This window comes from Notolepis coatsorum (genome assembly GCF_963971535.1).
Source record: "Notolepis coatsorum genome assembly, chromosome: 17".
NCBI classification, from domain to species: Eukaryota; Metazoa; Chordata; class Actinopteri; order Aulopiformes; family Paralepididae; genus Notolepis; species Notolepis coatsorum.
Window position 1 is genome coordinate 73,123,884 of NC_140181.1, and position 20,008 is coordinate 73,143,891.

Consider the following 20,008-nt stretch of genomic DNA (forward strand, 5'->3'; position numbering starts at 1 on the left):
AAACAGAGTTCACGGAGAATTGTGGTGGAGGCGCGGAGGAGCTAAATTATGGTCTTGCTGAGCTAGTATATCATAGATTCTATCTCCAATTCAGAGAGTGTGTTCAAGGGTTTGAGGCAAGGAAAACAAACTGAATTTAATTACTTTCTTCCATTTCATTCAACTTGAGAGTGCATGCCTAATGCGGCACGGTCTAAACATAATAATAATAATAATAATAATAATAATAATAATAATAATAATAATAATAATAATAATAATAATAATAATAATTATAATAATAATAATAATAATAATAATAATAATAATAATAATAATAATAATAATAATAATAATAATAATAATAATATCAACAACAATACTAATACCACTACTAATAATAATAATAATAATAATAATAATAATAATAATAATTATAATTATAATTATAATTATAATAATAATAATTATTATTATTATTATTATTATTATTATTATTATTATTATTATTATTATTATTATTATTATTATTATTATTATTATTATTATTATTATTATTATTATTATTATTATTATTATTATTATTATTATTATTATTATTATTATATCCTAACAGGACATTATCAACAATATGGAAGAGTTTTGTTAAATAGTTATGGATTTCATGGATCTGTTTGCTTATATATCGCCTTATCACTGTGGTCTGATTGCCTATAGCTAAAACACGCAGTGATTGATTTCAGAGGCACATGATGGGAGTGTAAATTACTAATCAATAAAAGCTTGTGGATTAAAAATAATTTGAAAGGAATAGATTAACAATATATGTTCGGACCACAGAAACACCATCGCCTTGCATATTGTGTTAAAGGCTATTATTATTAATTGAACCCACAGAATTTTGGGGAAAAATAAACAATAAATAAAAGTACACTTTCCTTGAATTTGGTTTGTTTAAAAAAACTTAATAACTCAATCAATCAATAAATAAACGAAAACAGTTAAGTTAAATCAAAGAAAGTCCTGTTTTGATACACTACATTATGCTCACGGGCCATGACGCTATTGTGGTCATTACGACGAGCCTATAGGCCGAGTCCTGCGTCCACGGCTGTCCTTATATTGGACAATCAAATCAACGACCCTATTCTATCAGACTATACATCGAAACAAGATCATATCGTTTCAGTTGGGGAACAGAAAATCCTGTACTTTTGCTCCGGCGGGTGGGGTAGCAGCTCCCGTGGCAGGGGTGTAAACGGACGAGGGGAAGGGCTCCTCGTCCCAGCTATGCAACTCTGAGTGCATAATCCATCACAGCTGAGAGACATCTAAAGAGGCTTCTCTCAACAGCTTTGTTGCACTGAAATACCAGAAGAAACCTATATCTAAAGCCCAGTTCAAGATAGATTGATAATGTCACACGAGCTAACATTAGTCCACATGGATTCTCCCATTCTGGAGGCCCACAGTTGGGTTCGCCATTTAAAATGCATTTAGGCTATTTCTGATGGCTTCGGTATTTGGGTTATTAGCCTAGTTTCCATATAGCCTACAGTTATTACACTTAAGTGAGCTGTGCCATTTCACAAGTTTTATTGTCATTATTGTTCTTGTTCATTTCTTCCTCTGGTGTATTTTGTGTTGGTCAGGCCTAGCCGTGTTGGTCCTGATAGTACAAACCCAGCAGTTTACCGTATATAATGTATCATTTGCGTATGGGAAATGCAATGGCACTGCTAAATTCTTGTTTTCTAAAATTCTAACGCAATAGTCTATCACGAATAGCTCCCACGACTCCCTGCTTTAGCCTATGGATATACTATTTTATTTGCGTTGGTATTGAGAACTGACACTGGAGGCCTTACTGTCCTCCCCTGTCTCTTTGTCCAATTCAACCATGTTGAATAAAAACAAACGGGCTGTTTGCTATCGAAAATGTACCAAACTCTTTGAATACTGCCCGACGGAACCAACAAAAATAGATAGTCTACTGCAACATTGTGGCCTGGATACGGCGAAAATGCTATATAGCCTATAATGTATACAGTGTAATAAAATGTTATGATTCTCCCCTTTGTCTTTGTGTGGCAATGATTGTCAAGCCTTTGTCTGACCACTCCCAGTGAATCATGTTAGGTTGCAGGCTATATTTCGAGTAAAATAACTGTAAAAATGGCATTTTTAAGGCAAATTCAACCATTAGCCCAAATGGACAAGTTCATTCACGGCAAATGTAGTTAGCAAAAAATATAATATATATACAATTGATCGGGGTGTATAATTACAGTGGCATGAAAATCAGTAAAAAAAGAATGCACAGTAATAGGGTTATTTATTTGAATTTTAATACAGTGATAGCATCAACCCAACTTAATTTCTACTGACGTCTTACAGCAAAACAAGGTTAGTCAAAATAACAAATCGATAGCAGCTATATACGTTATCCACACAAGGCTCGAGAACAAAATCTTGCCGCTTCAAAACAATGTAGGACTCTTTGTGTTGCATTTAGTATATAACCTACCACAAAAGTTCTGCGGCGAAGTTGCAAGCTTCGGTTTCTTCTAAAAGGTCTCCTGCCAAAAGATTGTAGGTACATTGTTACAAAAGATAAACATTTAGTTTCTAGTGAGCGTTCGGTGTCACATGCTCGCTCTCTCTCTCCCCTCCCTGCCATTGTCTCTACTGCCCTCATAATATAGGTACTTCTCTGCCTCTCTCTCTCCCTGTCTCTAAAATTGCACATTGATCAGACAGTTGTTCCTCAGTATTCATATTCTAATATGTTTTTTTATCCGTAGATGAAGAAGTGCATGCTGCTTATAGGAAAGATGTCTGAAGAAATATCGGAGAGGCTTCGTCCTGCGCTCCAAGTTGCCAGCAGACTGTTTGCAACTCCTGAGCGCTGTTATTGGAGGATGGCCCCACGTGACCATGGCACCCTTCTGGTAAATATTATTCAAATCTTCCACACTTATTTGAAGTAGTCTCTTTGATGTCTTTACTCTTCCAGGTTATTGGTGAGGGGGACTATTAGCCACACACAAAATCCTCTGCTTTACTACTGTTTAGGGATTGCTTGTTTTATTTGAGAACATTTGATGAGCTGAGTGTATGGACCCCCAGCAGACCTTCCTCTTGCAGCTACAGGGCAACACTTTTGCCATGAGCCCTGGAGTTCCTCCAAGAGAAGGATACACAGGAGGAGGGGGAGGAGGAGGTGGTCAAGTGACACAACTGAACCAGCAAAACATGGCCTCTTCTGCCTATGTCAGTTCCAGGTTGAACCCAGCTGATACCTTTAGGTTTCCACTGGACCCTCTGGATGATCACTATGGCAACAGAAACCTGGACATCAGGAGGACAGGCTGCAGTCCATCCACCATGTACCACTCAGGACCAGTCTTCCCCTGGATGAACCAAAGGACAGCTGACTCCAATCAATCTGGTAAATATACAACGTTATTATATTTGAGGCTATTCGTCTTTTCTAATAATAAAAAAAAAAACTCAAACATTGAGATATGTGGAACATATCTGGACTATTTAATATATTGAAAGTGATTTTTCAAGTTGCTATTCATCTGAAAGATGAGATACACCATGCTGAGATTAAACAACCATTCGCTGAACTAAAGAGAAAAGTCATTTAACAAACTTTATGAAAAACCCAGGCGTGTAGAACAGTGGCTCTCAAATGTTTTCACGTAAAAGACCACCAATTATTATGTATAGGCCACGGACCCCCATTTCACAAGATATGTTCCCACCAGGGATTGCCATCTGAGAATATACTGTAGCCTCTTTGTTGTTAGATTTGATTTGAGTTATGAATTCCATACTCTGTCCATTAGGTGTGGAGATACCAGAGGAGAGGAGAGAGTGAAACCAAAATCAGAATAGTCATCATTATTTTACATTATGTCATGATGCCAGCTTTTAGTGAAGAAACTATTAGTGAAATTAAAATTCACTATTTTTCTGGTGACCACCAAACCCCTGAAGCTTGCATTTATTCTATACCGTAAATGTCTGATTAGATTAGATTAAAATGTATTGTCATCATACAGCACAAGTATAGTACAACACAAAGAAGTGTGACATCCAACCAGAGTTCAAATGTAGCAAACTATACAAATGTGTAGTGCTACACTGAGTGTAGTGCTAATCAGATGTATTACAGAGTTGTAGTATAATATGTACAGTGATACAGGTATAAAGACAGTATGGTAGTAGTCATACTGGCCAGCATGCGTAACTAGTAAGAGTAGGATATGTACAGATATATATATAGTATCTACAGATATGTAAAGAGGACTATGTGCAGGTAAGTACAGACAGGTGTGGATAGATATATATGCGGTGAGAATAAATATATATATACAGTATATACAGCATTATTGCATGCTATACACTTATACATGTATAAGTATATAGAGGGGTTATATGCAGGTATATTCAGACAAATATACTTTTACATTTATTTTTATACTGTCTGGGCTTCCCTTCTTAGGTGCGTCTGTATATTGAAATTAAATTACTGTAGGACATGCAGGATACATATCACTTCTATCTCAGGGTGTTTCTGTAAGACCCACTGGTGTTGAAGGCACAGTGAAGTTCCAGCTACTGCATAACCCTTTCTTGTGACAGACAGTCACAAGAGATGACAGCTCAGGAGGTAGAGCAGTCGTCTGGCAATCCGGAGGTTCCCGGTTCGATTCCCGCTCCTCCCGGGCAGCGTGTCGATGTGTTCTTGAGCAAGACACTTAACCCCTAATTGCTCCTGATGAGCAGTTTGGCACCTTGCCGTCGGTGTGTGAGTGAATGGGTAAAAATGTGAGTAACAAATTGTAAAGCACTTTGGATAAAAGCGCTATATAAAAAAGCAGCCATTTACCATTTTCAGATGGACCTCTTGGAATAATAATATCATGTCATACCAGGACAGGGATTATGATTTAGTCTATGTGTTTAAAAAAAGAAATACAAGGGCGGCTGGGTGGCGCAGCGGTCTAAGCGCTTGTCACCAACGCGAGAGACACCGGTATCGAATCCGGCTGTCAGCGTTGCCTCCGGCTTGGGCCGGCCGTCATACTGACTCAATTGGCAGAGTCAGTGGGAGGGAAGTCGATGGGTGGTAATCTGGTCGTTGTAAACAGCGACTCCTACAGGTAGGTCAGGGCGCCTGTACAGCGAGGACAGGAGAGGGCGAGGGTAGTGTGAGCCTCCCACACGTTACACCTCGCCAATGAGAGTCCGCGCTGGCAGGTGAAAAGAAGTGGCGGGCTGACTCCGCATGTATCGGAGGGGACATGCGATAGTATCCATCTACCCTCCCTACGACCGCCCAGTGGGGGGCACATGCGAGCAACGATCAAGACAGCGGAGGGGGGAATTGGCATGACTAAATTGGGATGGGAGAAAAACACAGAAAAAGGAGGAGAAAAAGTGGATAAAAAAAAAATAAAAACACAAATAATGATCAATATTACCTGTACAAAAAAAAGGCTAAACCACAAGGTGGCTACATTCAATGTGAAATCCAAAGCAATAACATTTCCTCTACATAAACACAGACCCCTATTTGCTGTATTGTTATCAGTGGAGGGCTGGTACTGCTCATATACTCTGTAATGGTGGTTATTTTCAGTGGTGGTCCCAAGGTACCTTTCAAGTGACTGAGATGGGGATTTGACAGGTCCGCCTCCATGTGTAGCTGTGATTAATGTGGCCTGTCAGACAGCGGTGGTGGCGTCAGATGTTTTTTCCCCTAGACTGTTTCTCCAGGAGCTAACTTTCCCCCTGAACACATGACACAATAGACAGCCAGGCGTGTACAGTGTCTCAGCCATGACTGTACATAGCCTACACCAAGGGCTTAGGGGCCCACATTGCTCCGCATGCTCATTGGTCGTGATTAACATCAGTCCTACTGGCACTTGATCCACACCTGAAGTCTTTACGTGGAGTTTTCTATTGTCATTAACCTTTTTATGATTGATACAATTTAGAATGACATTTCCTTTTACATGTTCCTGTTCCTTATTGCGTTTCCTATGTATGTCATCAGCCGGCGGCGGAGGTGTGGAGGACGGTCTCCCTGGAAGAGATGGTGGGAGGAGGGAGCGGACTGCCTTCACCAACAGCCAGCTGCTGGAGCTGGAGAAAGAGTTCCACTTCAACCCTTACCTGTGTCGGCCGCGCAGGTTGGAGATGGCCGCAGGCCTCGGGCTGAGCGACCGCCAGGTCAAGATCTGGTTCCAGAACCGAAGGATGAGGTACAAGAAGGAACACCGGGTCAGAGCGCCGCCGACGGGGGATGGGTCGACTCCGTGGTCCGCGCGCCAGCTCTCCTCCTTCAGCCCCAGACCCTCGGGTTTCCCAGACGCATGTGTTCTCAGAACGTCCTCCTCCCCTTCCCCAGACCGGCACCTGGTGGATTACGATCACATGGCGTCCCCCCTCTGCTCCCACCCGGAGGCCAGCGGCAGCCAATATATTTGGGTTAACCCCGTGGACCTGTCCCATCTGAACGGCATCGCTCCATCTGTTGCAGATGGTCAACAGTCGTCCTGTATCGACGTAGATAGCGGTAGTCATCACCACCACCACACACACCACACTGGTTTCTCCAAGCCAGCCACAGGCCTCGGTGAGGCCCCCCACTCCTCTTATATAGAAATCAACACTGCACATTTCAAAGGTCATCAACATTTGATTGATACCTCCGCTCTCACGTACTGATTAAACCCCCTGTATGGTAGTTCCCCAACGAGATACCTTTCAACCGTTCATTCAAGTTTGGGATTTTATGAAGTCAGTAAACACAGAGTAACCACCGAGGTGTTATCACGCGTCTCAATCACAGTAATTGTAATTGTTCCTTGTCTTCCATTTGCTGCCTCCTTACGCTCACAGCATGCACAAGACACTTCAAGGCCATCATCCCAGCAATAAAACCCTCACAAGTGGTTCTTTTCCCTGTAATTTTGGTGACTGTTACACTCGTATTGTTATGCATGTTTAACGCACGTTTTAATCATATACTATATGGGTCCAATTTGTATTTTTTCTTAGTTGCTAGATGATAGATACATGGTTGTCTTTAGGCTTGTCTATTAGTGCCACATTAAGATTCATTTTCACATGTTGTGATTATGTAACTGTAAATAGTGGTTAATTTGTGTGAGATGTTTTGAGTGTGAAACGCACAGAAGTAAGTTCATATTGAATGATGTTATATTTTTGTTACAGCCATTAAAGAATAAAATATGTCTTTGATACTGTTCCTGATTAACTGAGATGTCATATACATGCTTAATAAATGCATTTGGGAAAACCATAGCCCTGGTGTAATGTTTATGCTATTCATTTCTTATTAGAATTTGTTTTTCTTCCTAGCGATAGCTTATGATTAAATCGTCTTGGACTGTATCCAAAATATTTGAAAAAAAAGAAGAAAGAAAGGGAGATAGATTTTGTAATCAAATCAAGCCCTGCTTTAGAATCACCGAAAACTCTACAATATTGTGCATTCATGTTGCACAATCTTGCCACACAAGCGTCCCTCCCTTAGCTCCAGCCTCCAAGTTCCCTACCATTAATCATCCAGACAAGGCAGTCTTTCCAGTGCTCCAACCGCAAGCTCTGAACCCACTGGGCGCCGTGACAAGATCTCTTACCTCCTCCTTCACAAACCCTTTGCCTTTTCAATAGGCAAACTGTAGGGCTGCAAGTCGAGGCTGGCCCCCGTCTCGAGGGCCATGTTTAGTCTACACAGCTTCGGCACCCTGTGTACCACAACATACCAATAGGGATGAGCCTGTAATGACAAATGAATGAAGCATACAGAGCATACATTTTTATTTGATTTGTTATTATTGATATAATTCCAGTATGTCCTTCTCTTACGTTGATTCTGAAATGTAGGCGCTTCTCTTTCTTTCTCTCTCTCTCCCTCCCTCTCTGCTATTTTTGATTACATGTTTTTGAGTCTTCTAAATTGCACACATGGGATTATGCGTGTGTTTTGGCAGAAGTGGGTCACTGAGCATCTCCAGAGTCCCAGCAGTCAACTGTACATCAAAGATAGACGGTAACTCCCGTTAGCGTGTCGATGAGGGGCCTGAGCCTTCTCACACACTTGATAATGTGACCCCTAATATCGATAATCTAAACAAAGCCGCACACAACCTGGGACATGTTGACAGTTTTATATAAGTTGCCTTACTGTAAACGTCCTGTCAGTGAAAACCATTGACAGCTGTGTGACATGAAGGAGGTGAAGTCTACTTGAGGTTATATGGGAAGCTGTTACTCCTAGTGGTGTTCAGTGGAATAACTGCCTGACCCTAATTACTAATAGGTACATTGGCTTATGTATGGAATTATCCTGGATTTACTTCTCTGCACCATTTCCCCCGCAAGGTCTTTTGGGTGTATTTTAGACTTTATTATATATATAAAAAAATAAAAAAAATTATACTTTTGTAAGATATGTTGACATGTTGAATGTTGTGTCAGTAATTCATTTGTAAATAAGGGAAGATTGAAAGGTTTCCCACACATATGTTGCCTTGGATAAACAGAAAGAGAGAAAGAAAGAAAGAAAGAAAGAAAGAAAGAAAGAAAGAAAGAAAGAAAGAAAGAAAGAAAGAAAGAAGGAAGGAAGGAAGGAAGGAAAGAACGAAAGCGAGCAGCAGACGGACGACAGTGTTGGATTCCTAACATTCTTGCATATGCAGGATGATTTATGGTGCTAATGGTTTCTGGGATGAGGGAGGCTGAATGGGACCCTTACCTCTGGTGTCCACTGCATTCTCCTTCCAAACACTGAGAGCTATAGGCGAATCTACACTGGAGTGCAGTAATTCTCTAGATGGGGTCATGGGGGGAATCCCAAGGGTCAATAAAAGAGCCCCCAAGGGCCCCACTGCCAGGCAAACAGTCTACTTTCATTTCAGCATTAGGTTAGCGAACACGCGTTGGAAAGAGGAATGAAATATATTACTTGAGTAGAAGAACTGTTACTTCAGTGAAATAAAGAGTAATGAAGTGTATTAAGTTTCAACACTTTGATGAACATTGTTACTCAGCTGATAGAGTTGTATACCCTTCCTGCTGACTTGTCGTACAGAACTGGTAAGTCGATTTGGAAAAAAGTGTCAGCTAAATGACAAAATGTAAATGTATTACTAAGTAGAAGAGTAATGAAATATACTACTCGAGTAGAAATACTGTGTGATTGAGAGTACTTCTCTGAAGTAAAAGTATAATGAGTAACATGATAAAACAGAAGATACCTTTATGGTCATCAATCAGAATACTTGGTGGTTATGCAAGGGAAAGGAGAGGTTAAGGTTATAGGTTAAAGGTGCTGTAAGTGATATCTGCATTTCGGCTAACTTTCTGTCAAACTATATAGCGTTGCAGACCAACTATGAATTAAGATCCAGCAATTGCATATCCTGTTTCTCGCCTATGTTGTCAGAAACATATTTTAGTGAACCATTAAGGTGGAAAAAGAGAATGTGTATGAGTAAGCCATCATGTGTTTCCTCCTCCCCACACCAGACTTTGTCGAGTTCTCTCTCCTGATTGGATGAAGTCGGAACAGGATACTGGAAAATGCATTTTCCCCTTTCTGCAGAGAGGAGGGACAGGGAGGCCCATGTTAGTAACCTAACACTACTTAACACTTATTTTAACAAAAATAGCACTTACAGCACCTTTAAGGTAATGGGTAGAAAGGTTTAAAGGGGAATTATTTTACTATTTCTTTCACTATTTGGGCACCTTTACAATTCCTGTGAGTCTATGGAACACCTCTGTAAGGTTTTTTTTCAAAGAAATTCATTGTTTTGTATTTCTAATCAAGTACTCAAAAACAGCATTTTTCTACCTCATCTTAAAGGCCAACTTGCAGGTTGTATTTTTGTTCAATAAACAATGTGACTAGGCCAACGCTGACTTTCATGAAGAGGGAAAAATTGACCCAGTTTTAGCATTTTTATCAAACATTTTGTCGACCAAACCACAAGCTCCACGCACATGCATATTTTAATCCCTGGATCAATAATGTGCGTGTGTCATCTTAATGATGACGTCACGTCAGGTGCAGGGCAGCGAGGGGCTCTGAGAGTCACAGGCAGGAAGCAGAGAGCCTTGCTACTACTAGCCGAGGAGTGATGAATGAAAATGTATCTGTTTCACCTAACACTATTGCTCCATGATCATAGCCATTCATCTCTAAAGCGAACCACTATTTGTAAAAGCCACAACCACGTTACCATATTTGTAATAATGTAAATCATTGTGTCGTTGTACATATTGTGTATATAATGTTAGTAGCTAGCTAAGTTAGCTAACGTAGCTTAGCTTAGCTTGGTAGCCAGAATTCTCGAAACTCATAACAATGCCCGATTTAAAATGGTTCTCTCCTCTTTGTATACCTTTGTCCTCACAAGTATTCTGCCAGGGAACTTATGGACACGACAATAGTAGTAGTTATAAGGTGTTTGAGCTTGTAACGTTATAGTTAGCTCATAGCTATCGTGACTGATGCACCAAGTGGGGCTGCGTCTATTCGAATCCCAACCGGTTCATGCTTATCAACATCGAATCCCAACCGGTTCATGCTTATCAACATGCCGTGATGCATAGCTTGCTAGCCGGCATGAATGCCCGATTTAAAATGGTTCTCTCCTCTTTGTATACCTTTGTCCTCACAAGTATTCTGCCAAGGAACTTATGGACACGACAATAGTAGTAGTTATAAGGTGTTTGAGCTTGTAACGTTAGTTAGCTCATAGCTATCGTGACTGATGTACCGAGTGGGGCTAAAGGGGCTACTATCGTATCAACATGCGTGTAGCTTGCTAGACGGCATGATGTGTGTGCAGTGCTTTGCCCCACAGGTCTGAGAAGAGGACCTGCACATTTTACTCGTTCCCCAAACTCTTTTACATGGCCCGATTTAAAATGGTTCACGACAGTAGACATAATGCTAACGTTAGCAGGAGCCATATAGCCATATAGCCAGTAGTAGAGTAGTACTATGACCAGTTTCTGGCGGGAGCATGTCTATGTTCGCCGGGTCCTATGTTCCCCGGGTTCTATGTTCCCCGCTTTGATTGATTGATTGATTGAACATTTTAGACCACCAGCCCTGATTCCAAACTCTAACCTTAACCAGTTCGAAAGAGGGCCTAAGCTTAACCGTTCAAAACAAGGCGGACAATATAAAATAATATATAATAATAATATAATATAAATAATAATAATAATAATAATAATAATAATAATATATATATATAATAATAATATAAAATAATAAAAATATATATATAATAATATAAAATAATAAAAATTTATAAAATGTTCAATCTATTAATCAATTAAAGCGGGGAACATAGAACCCGGGGAACATAGGACCCGGGGAACATAGGGATGATCCCTTTCTGGCTACCACAATAGCTATGAGCTAACTAACGTTACAAGCTCAAACACCTTATAACTACTACTATTGTCGTGTCCATAAGTTCCCTGGCAGAATACTTGTGACGACAAAGGTATACAAAGAGGAGAGAACCATTTTAAATCAGGCATTCATGCCGGCCAACAAGCTAGACGTCGCGGCATGTTGTTAGCACAATAGCTACCAAGCTAAGCTACGTTAGCTTCTAACGTTGTATACACAATATGTACAACGACACAATGATTTACATTATTACAAATATGGTAACGTGGTTGTGGCTTTTACAAATAGTGGTTAGCTTTAGTGATGAATGGCTATGATCACGGAGCAATAGTGTTAGTGAAACAGATACATTTTCATTCATCACTCCTCGGCTAGTAGTAGCAAGGCTCTCTGCTTCCTGCGACTAGCTGTGTGTTACTCTCAGAGCCCCTCGCTGCCCTGCACCTGAAGTGACGTCACGGCCGTGCTAGCGTCTTATAAGCTTTTTGACTTGCTCCGTGCATGTTATTCGTGCATGGACATTTTTTATCCTTTCTGAGTGGCATTTCCGGCGTCAAATGGAAAAAAATTATAATTAAATTAGATAGCAATGATGTAAACTACCCATAATTGCAGAGTAGGGTTTAACCTGCAAGTTGGCTTTTAAGCCGTTTTGAGGCTGGGCTCCAACCACTGTGTGGCCTGGTGGCAACTGCCACACCAACTGCCACATTATTATGCAGCTGAGAAACCTCTGACATCACAGATATGCACATTTTCAGATGACTCAGTTCAGTGAGGGTGAATATTGTGAGAGGAGAATTGGAAGAATGCAGCAACATTAGAATTAGAGACATAGATCCTATTCATATAAGTCCACATAGCTAGGAAACAATGCTAAACACTGAAAAAGGCCATTTATAAGATAGTTCCCCTTTAAAGTCATTGGGTCTCATTCTCCAACATTTTCCAAATACTTCTCTTAGGGCAACCATCTTGGAACCGACTGAGACAGAATCGACGACAAGTTCACTCTGATTCCCCAACGCGTCGGGAAGATGTCTTAAGTGGCTCAAACGATCACAGCTGGGATGCCGGCGATGAGGAATGTCACCATTCCGAAACATGAACGCGTGTTCCTGTCTAGGTCATTTGCATACAAACCACGCCTCCGAAGCTCCTTATAAGGCAGGTAATAGGGCAGTGTGTAAATGAAATCGCAAAAAGTCGAGAGTTTAGACACACCTGTCCAGCTCATTAAATGCAACTGAAGCGATGCAGCCGTGTAAAAATGGTGGCGGAAGCGCTTTGCGACCGATCAAAATGAGATTAGATGTATTGTCATCATATATACAGGCTACTACCTATCAATATTTGTCAAAAACTTTACCTTTTGTGGCTTATTATCCCGAATAATAACAGTTATTGACATAATTCATTCAGAACGCTGAACTTTGAACCCCCATAGAACTTGCCAGGAAGTGTAGTTCGGAATAATTCCAACGCTGATCCACAGCTATGCATGCCCTCGACAAAATGGCCGCAAAGAAAACTACAATTCCCATGGTTCAAAATCTTCAAAATGGTTGCCATCTTGGAATAGACTTCAGCAAATCGAGAAGGTAAAACTATCTAATGGCACTTTTAACCTATTGCTAAACTAATGTATTGATGATAATATACATTCTACATGCTTTTATGACATGTTAGTGATGTTAATACTTGAATACGTTTGATTTTAAAATCGCAATTTATTTTGCAACACACACGAACGCGCATTCCCGTCTAGGTCATTCGGTCAATGGGTCTCATTCCAGAACGGATTTACGACCAAAAATTCCCTCTTAGGCAGATTTCTGCCGATTTAAGACATATTAGGGCTGGTAGCGCGATTCCCCCTTTTTTTTCTTCCTGAGATCGGATTTGACCGTGGCTGAGAGCAGATTTAAGAGTGCTGAGGAGCACACTATGATTGATTGACTAATTGAAACGTTTATTAACTTGACAGACTGTGTTCTCATAGTGATTCCTTCATGTCAACGCTACAGGCCTCATTGGAATTAATTACTTAATCATAATTAAAATAAATATGACAATATTTGTACGATAAGAAATTACGCATTTGATGTCGGAAAAATAAATAATATGGATTCATCTGATCACAGGGCAGCTGGAGTAACCATATCTGAACCAGCTATTTTGGACAAATGTATAATTACTTTAATTACTCAGATATTCAAACACAATTATGCAATTATTGTGAAATTATTGAAAATAATAATTATTTAATGCCTTCTGTGGAATTTGTATTTCTTATTTGTTACATATCTGTTTTAATGATTAATTATATACATTTGAAAGAATGCAGGTCAACATGCAATATATCCCATTGATTGGTATACAATGGGGCAGACCTTTGTTTGATATAGCTATAAACCTGGATTCCTTCGAATATATCATTAATCAATTAAACTTATATTGAAATACACTATATAGCCTATACACCAACACTGAAATGACAGTGGATAAATAAATAAGAACTAAAGCTAATCGTGTGGAAATAGACTGCATTAATATTCCATAAGTCTTGTGTGCGCCAGTATAGCCTATACGTGTCTAATGAATGAACAGTATATAGGCTTATATTATTCTAATGACTTGTTTCATTAGGATTTAGTAGATAATATATGCTCTGCCCTATACGTACAGTAAGTATAGGGCAGTACACTATGAATTGAAAATGGGGGACCCTGATGTAAACAAGATAAACGTCTTTCTCTGGTCTGCATCCCCTTAACAATTGTGTGTATTGAGCCGTACTGTATTGTACCCATTCTGCAATCTGTTAAATAAAGTTTTCATTCATTCATTCATTCAAGTACAGTACACATATACATATATTAAGGCCGCCAGAGTCTGGCAGCGGACTGGTGGACTGCATGCAGCGCAGTATTGGCGATCTCCTAATAAAACAAGTCATTAGAATAATATAAGCCTACTGCGTTCATTCATTACACGCGTAGACTATACAGTACTGCGAGCGTGTGTGTGGGGGGGGGGGGGGGTGCGCACGCACTGCGGCAGGTGGTCACGAGTAGTAGCATGTATATAATGATGACAATACATTAATCTAATCTCATTTTGATCGGTCGCAAAGCGCTTCCGCCACCATTTTCACACGGCTGCATCATTAGTTGCATTTAATGAGTTGGACAGGTGTGTCTAAACTCTCGACTTTCCTCGATTTCATTTGCACACGGCACAGAGCCTGCCTTATAAGGAGCTCTGGAGGCGTTGTTTTGTATGCAAATGACCTAGATGGGAACACGCGTTCATGTTTCAGAATGGTGACATTCCTCATTGCGGTATCTCAGCTGTGATAGTTTGAGCCACTTAAGACATCTTCCCCACGCGTTGGGGCATCACAGTGAACTTGTCGTCGATTCTGTCTCAGTCGGTTCCAAGATAAGTCTTCCAAGAGAACTCTTTGGAAAATATTGGGGAATGAGACCCATAACCTTACAGAATGATCTGATGTGTTTTCATAATTATGTTCCACAGAGGAGAGTTGCGAATCGTACATCTTTAAAACATGGGAATGCACTTTAACATTTGTCTTTTTGCATATCCCTTCTAGATACACACAGTCCCCCTCCGTGAGTTTTGATTAAGAGAGGGCAAAAACATGACTTGTTCACTGCAGCGTAGCACCCCTGAAGTAGTTTTGTGCTTCAGTGCCTTGCTCAAGGGCACATAAGCAGAGATGGTATACGCACCATTACAGTAGGGGATCAAACCAGCAGCCTCTCCTGGTTGACCTCTCTACCTCTAAGTAATCCTCATAACTTAATTATTTAATTACTCATGGCATTATTCTTTGCAAATATTTTGATGGGACATTTTAAGTCCAGTGTTTGGGTTCGGTACTTTATCAGTTATGATATGATCAAATCCAGACGGACTGTTATTAAATAGATATAGAGATATGTCATTGTACTCACTTATCACCAACGATAAAACATACTCAAGTTGAAATAGCAGTAAATACTTAAAACCGACTCAGAAGAAAAAGTACAGGCTTTTAAAATGACTTTCAATCTCATGGTGAGTTATTTCACATTGGGTTGTTGCTATAGCAACTAATGTTTTGCACAGACACACACACACCCCCACCCCCACCCCCACCCCCCCACACACACACACACACACACACACACACACACACACACACACACACACACACACACACACACACACACACACACACACACACACACACACACACACACACACACACACACACACAATTTATCTTGGAGACAGCTCCACTACAATAAAGTTACAAAACACACACATGGAAAGATTCAAATTGGAATAATCCTTTAATATTTTTGGCATGAAACACCCTGTGTGCATGCTCTGTGAAACATATCTGGTCAGTCTATCATGATCAATTTCATTTCTTCTGTTGAATGTCATTTACATTGACTGTTTTCCCACGTCCTGCTCTCAGCTGTTGTGGAATTGATTCTAAGGTTAAGAAAATATTTCATCTGCTTCATGCATGACGTCTGTCAGCTGCCATGGAAATCATTGTATGGTTGACAAAGATATGCTATTCAAAGGGTTCTTCCAAGCCATTTCCAATTTTCCAATAAAATCAATAGAACAATATAGCCTAAAGCTTGTTATTATCATAGTGACCTTTTGATGTCTATATGAATATTATGTTATACGGTATTCCTGTTCGTGGTCAAAGAAATATGACTTGATGTTGAAAACAGTGCTGAATTTAAATAGTAATATCTGTAATCCAGACATAATAAAAATGGGTATAGTCCCACCACAAAAATTGTGACCCATGTGTGTGTGTATAATTTGCTGTGTTTACATTGGCAATGTTTATATACACTTAAAACACCAGTTTAAGAAAGTTACAAAGAGCTTAATATTTAACTTTAATTGAATGGATCCCACATTTACATACAGTATGGTCAACAAGTCCAGATTGAGGCTTTAAAAAGCCTGGCCTTTAGCAGATAGTCCATTTTATAACCATTAACCTTCTCAGCCTGCATGGCCTCTCCTCTACCGAGCAGGAACTCAGCTGGCCACCTCTCTCTCCAGGTGCTTGTTGCTCAAGATGATTGTTAAGTATCAATTTCCTGTGTCACCTTTATGGTTTTTATTTATTTGTCTGCTCCCTCACGCGGGACGGAGCCCAAGCATCACTCAGGTAGATGGATTATAACTCACCTGCTACGACTCATCAATCTTGGAAATTTGACTTCCTGAATCTCATACAACTGTTACTGTCATATTACGGCACGGCATTATCAAGATCAATGACATTTTAAATGCATGGATGATCTGTGACAATAAAAAGGTAAGTTGGTGATGAAAGTGTCTCAGCCGCTGTGAGCGCCGAGCCGCACGCAGTGAGCTTGTCACCTAGGCTACAGCCTGGTCTGCCGCGGAGGAAGCGACGGGGCCGGCGGATGAACTTGTAACCACAGAACAGCCACCCCCTGCTAAATGTCACAAGTTGATCATCATCGATTGCCCAAGAATGATGGAATCACCCCAATGGCTTTATCGCACAGTGTGTAGTCAGTGTACACCATCAATCCATGTTTGTTGTCCTTGCATAAACAGCCTCATGGAAACATCTAGAAGACCACGGAAACCGTAAACGTAATGATATCAGCAGCCCTGGAACCTTTGGAAAGGCATCAGCGTTCTGATGCTATGAATCATGGAATAAAAAGGCTTTCATCCAAACCTTCCATTTTCAAACCTCACCAAGTCTCGCATTTTCCTTTATTTTTTCCTGGTTTTCATCCCAACCCTGAGCAGACCCTTTCCTTAAAGGAGCAGTTCATCCAAAAACAAACAAACAAACAGATTATACTTATCCAAAGTGCTATCTATCTATCCAGATTGTTTCAGTGTGGTTTGCCTAGTTTTGGAGAAATCTGCCGTGGAGATGTCTACCGTCACTGCGATACAATCAGGGGTGCGTTGCTCATGGGACAGGGTTGCACGCTGAGCAACCGGCTCTGTGAGCAGAAGCACGGATGTGCACGCGCGTGCACACAGGAATGCGCTGCACTCGACTGATGCGCCATCTCGCCAAGTACCCACCTGGCTACTTTGCATAACAATAGCGCAGGTCGTCAGGTGTGTTCAAATACGTTCTCAGATACATTCACACAAAACTGCGAATGAAATGTGTTACATTTCATTCCTAGAGGCAATTAGGCATTGTCTTTAGTCTGTGCGCATGCGAGGGACATTTATGCGCATGTGCGGGAGCGCGCGCACACGCGCGGGAGCGCGCGTGCACGTGGCGTCATTAAAACACAGTGCAACCAGCTTTGAAATCAGCAACGCACCCCTGGATACAATGGAGCTGAATGGCACTTGGTTTGTGAAGCTCAAAGCACAAAAAGAATATGTTTGAAAAACTATGTCTCTCAATTAATTCATGACCTTGTTACTCAAGATAATCTACCTGCACACTACCTTGTTGTGAGCAGTTTCATGTAGGAACTATTTTTCTACCAAAGTACACCTCCATTCATTATTATGGGGGGAGGAGTTTGGTAGAAAATAGTTCCTACATGAACCTGCTCAGAACAAGGTCTGCGGATTATCCTGAATAACCAGGTCATGAATTCTGGAAAGAGACATTGATCTTGAGTTTTTTCAAATGTATTTTGTTTTGGTGTTTTGAGCGTTTTATTTATTTAATTTGTGTGAACTGCCCCTTTAATGAATACAGTCCAAACCCCCCCCCCCCCCCCCCCCCACCCCCCCCCCCCACACACACACACACACACACATTTTCTAGTAACGAGTTGCAATTACCCAGTCTAAGGATGTGTGGCAGGCTACTGGTCTGGTAGTGGAGCTGAAAAACATCCATGTCCTTGCGGCTCACGCTCATTTCCTTCCATGCGGTGCAAACAATGCCAGAGCAAATAGCACTACAATGATGAGCACTTCCTCCTGTTTCATGTTTAACCCTGCTCATTTTCCACAGTAAGAAACCCCCACAAAAACACAAGTGTGCACAGCAGATGACTGATGGTTTGTTGTCAGGATGTTTGGGATTCTGCCGACTCCAAGCCTCTTGGCTCGGCTGCACAACCGGCGAAGCACTGCTCTGTATACAGGCTATTGTTGGAAAGTCCCAGTATTAGCAAGGTATTGCTTCCCTGTCATATACTGGCCCTATATGCAGAATGCAGTTATCTGTGGTGTACCTGTCCCTTTACACAATGGCCAATCAGATGTATGATTGTTTGTTCATACAGTGACAGATTTCATAGTAGGCTATTAGACAGTTGAAGCACAGACAATAATTAGAATTTCACATGAGAGATGAGGATTTTGCTCAAATGCCATTCCCTCAGTTCTGTGTGCTGGGTGAACTAAGCATAACCTTATCTCTAACATCTCTATTTTTCAAAAATATCAATATTTGAAATAAACGAACACACACTATATCAATCAAACAGATGGGTATCTTTCAAACGGTCTGCAATATCTGTGCCTGTCTGTCTGTCTGTCTCTCAGCCGTCCTTGGCTCTCTCTCTCTCTCTCTCTCTCTCTCTCTCTCTCTCTCTCTCTCTCTCTCTCTCTCTCTCTCTCTCTCTCTCTCTCTCTCTCTCTCTCTCTCCCCCCCCCCCCCTATCATTACTTCACGACGATACCTATATGGTTGATGAGATGGAGCTCAGAGCGAACATGGCTCGGATGGCCGTCACCTCCTCTGTCCTGTGCGTCAACCCCTGCACTGCATTAACGGCAATGACCTCTCTGCTCGGCGGTGACAGTCATCTGTCAACGCTGGTTAATTCCCAGTCCTCCGAGGGTCCAGAGATGACAAATAATGAGGCCTGGCAGTGGTGGAGCCTTGTGGAGGGCTAGACAAGGGTCTGGTGTCAGCGCATCCGGAGCATCATTACAAGCCACTGTCAGCAGGGTGAGGGGTCAATACAAACCAAGAAGATAATCCTCACATGGCCACCATGATCTCAGGGCCTCAGCTTCTCTATTGACACACATCAGGGCGAGGAGGCAAACAAATTAGCACCAGTCAATATTCTCTGTCCCCGTGACACAGCCACCCCAAGGGCTGCCATGTTTACCTCACCTCCTGTCAGAACAATACAGGCGATATAGCGTTGTCAGGAGGACTAGCGTGATGGAGGAAGCATAATGACCGCGAAGCGTGAGGGTTTACGGGTTGTTGTCAGTGCCAGCTCGCGCAGGTTAGTGCGTGAAGTGTTTACTCGCCTATAGAACAGGGCGCGAATGGACCTGTCCATTTCTGTCCAGTGTGTAAATGGCGTCCGAAATTTGGTTGGAGGGAAATTAAATCCATTCATGTGGCCGAAGGTCCCATTCCAGTTAAAATTATTCCCTTCCCTAATTGTGAAATTCCTCAGGCAGCCCTGCCAAATGTGTGGGTTTTTAGGGGATACAAGCTGTCCAGTCAAAGGAGCCAGTTCAAGATGACTTGTTTTCCGTGCTAAGTGTGATCATAGAACTTCTGTT

General features: G+C 41.2%; 1 protein-coding gene across 1 annotated transcript; it reads left to right on the forward strand.

The window, feature by feature from the left end:
* The first annotated feature begins 3,367 nt into the window (after positions 1-3,367).
* LOC311243390 (homeobox protein Hox-B3a-like) lies at positions 3,368-7,087 on the forward strand. Its single transcript, XM_084332608.1, has 2 exons — positions 3,368-3,430; positions 6,056-7,087. The coding sequence occupies exons 1-2, from the start codon at positions 3,397-3,399 to the stop codon at positions 6,727-6,729; spliced, it is 708 nt and encodes a 235-aa protein (XP_084188734.1). The 5' UTR covers positions 3,368-3,396; the 3' UTR covers positions 6,730-7,087.
* The last annotated feature ends 12,921 nt before the right edge of the window (positions 7,088-20,008 follow it).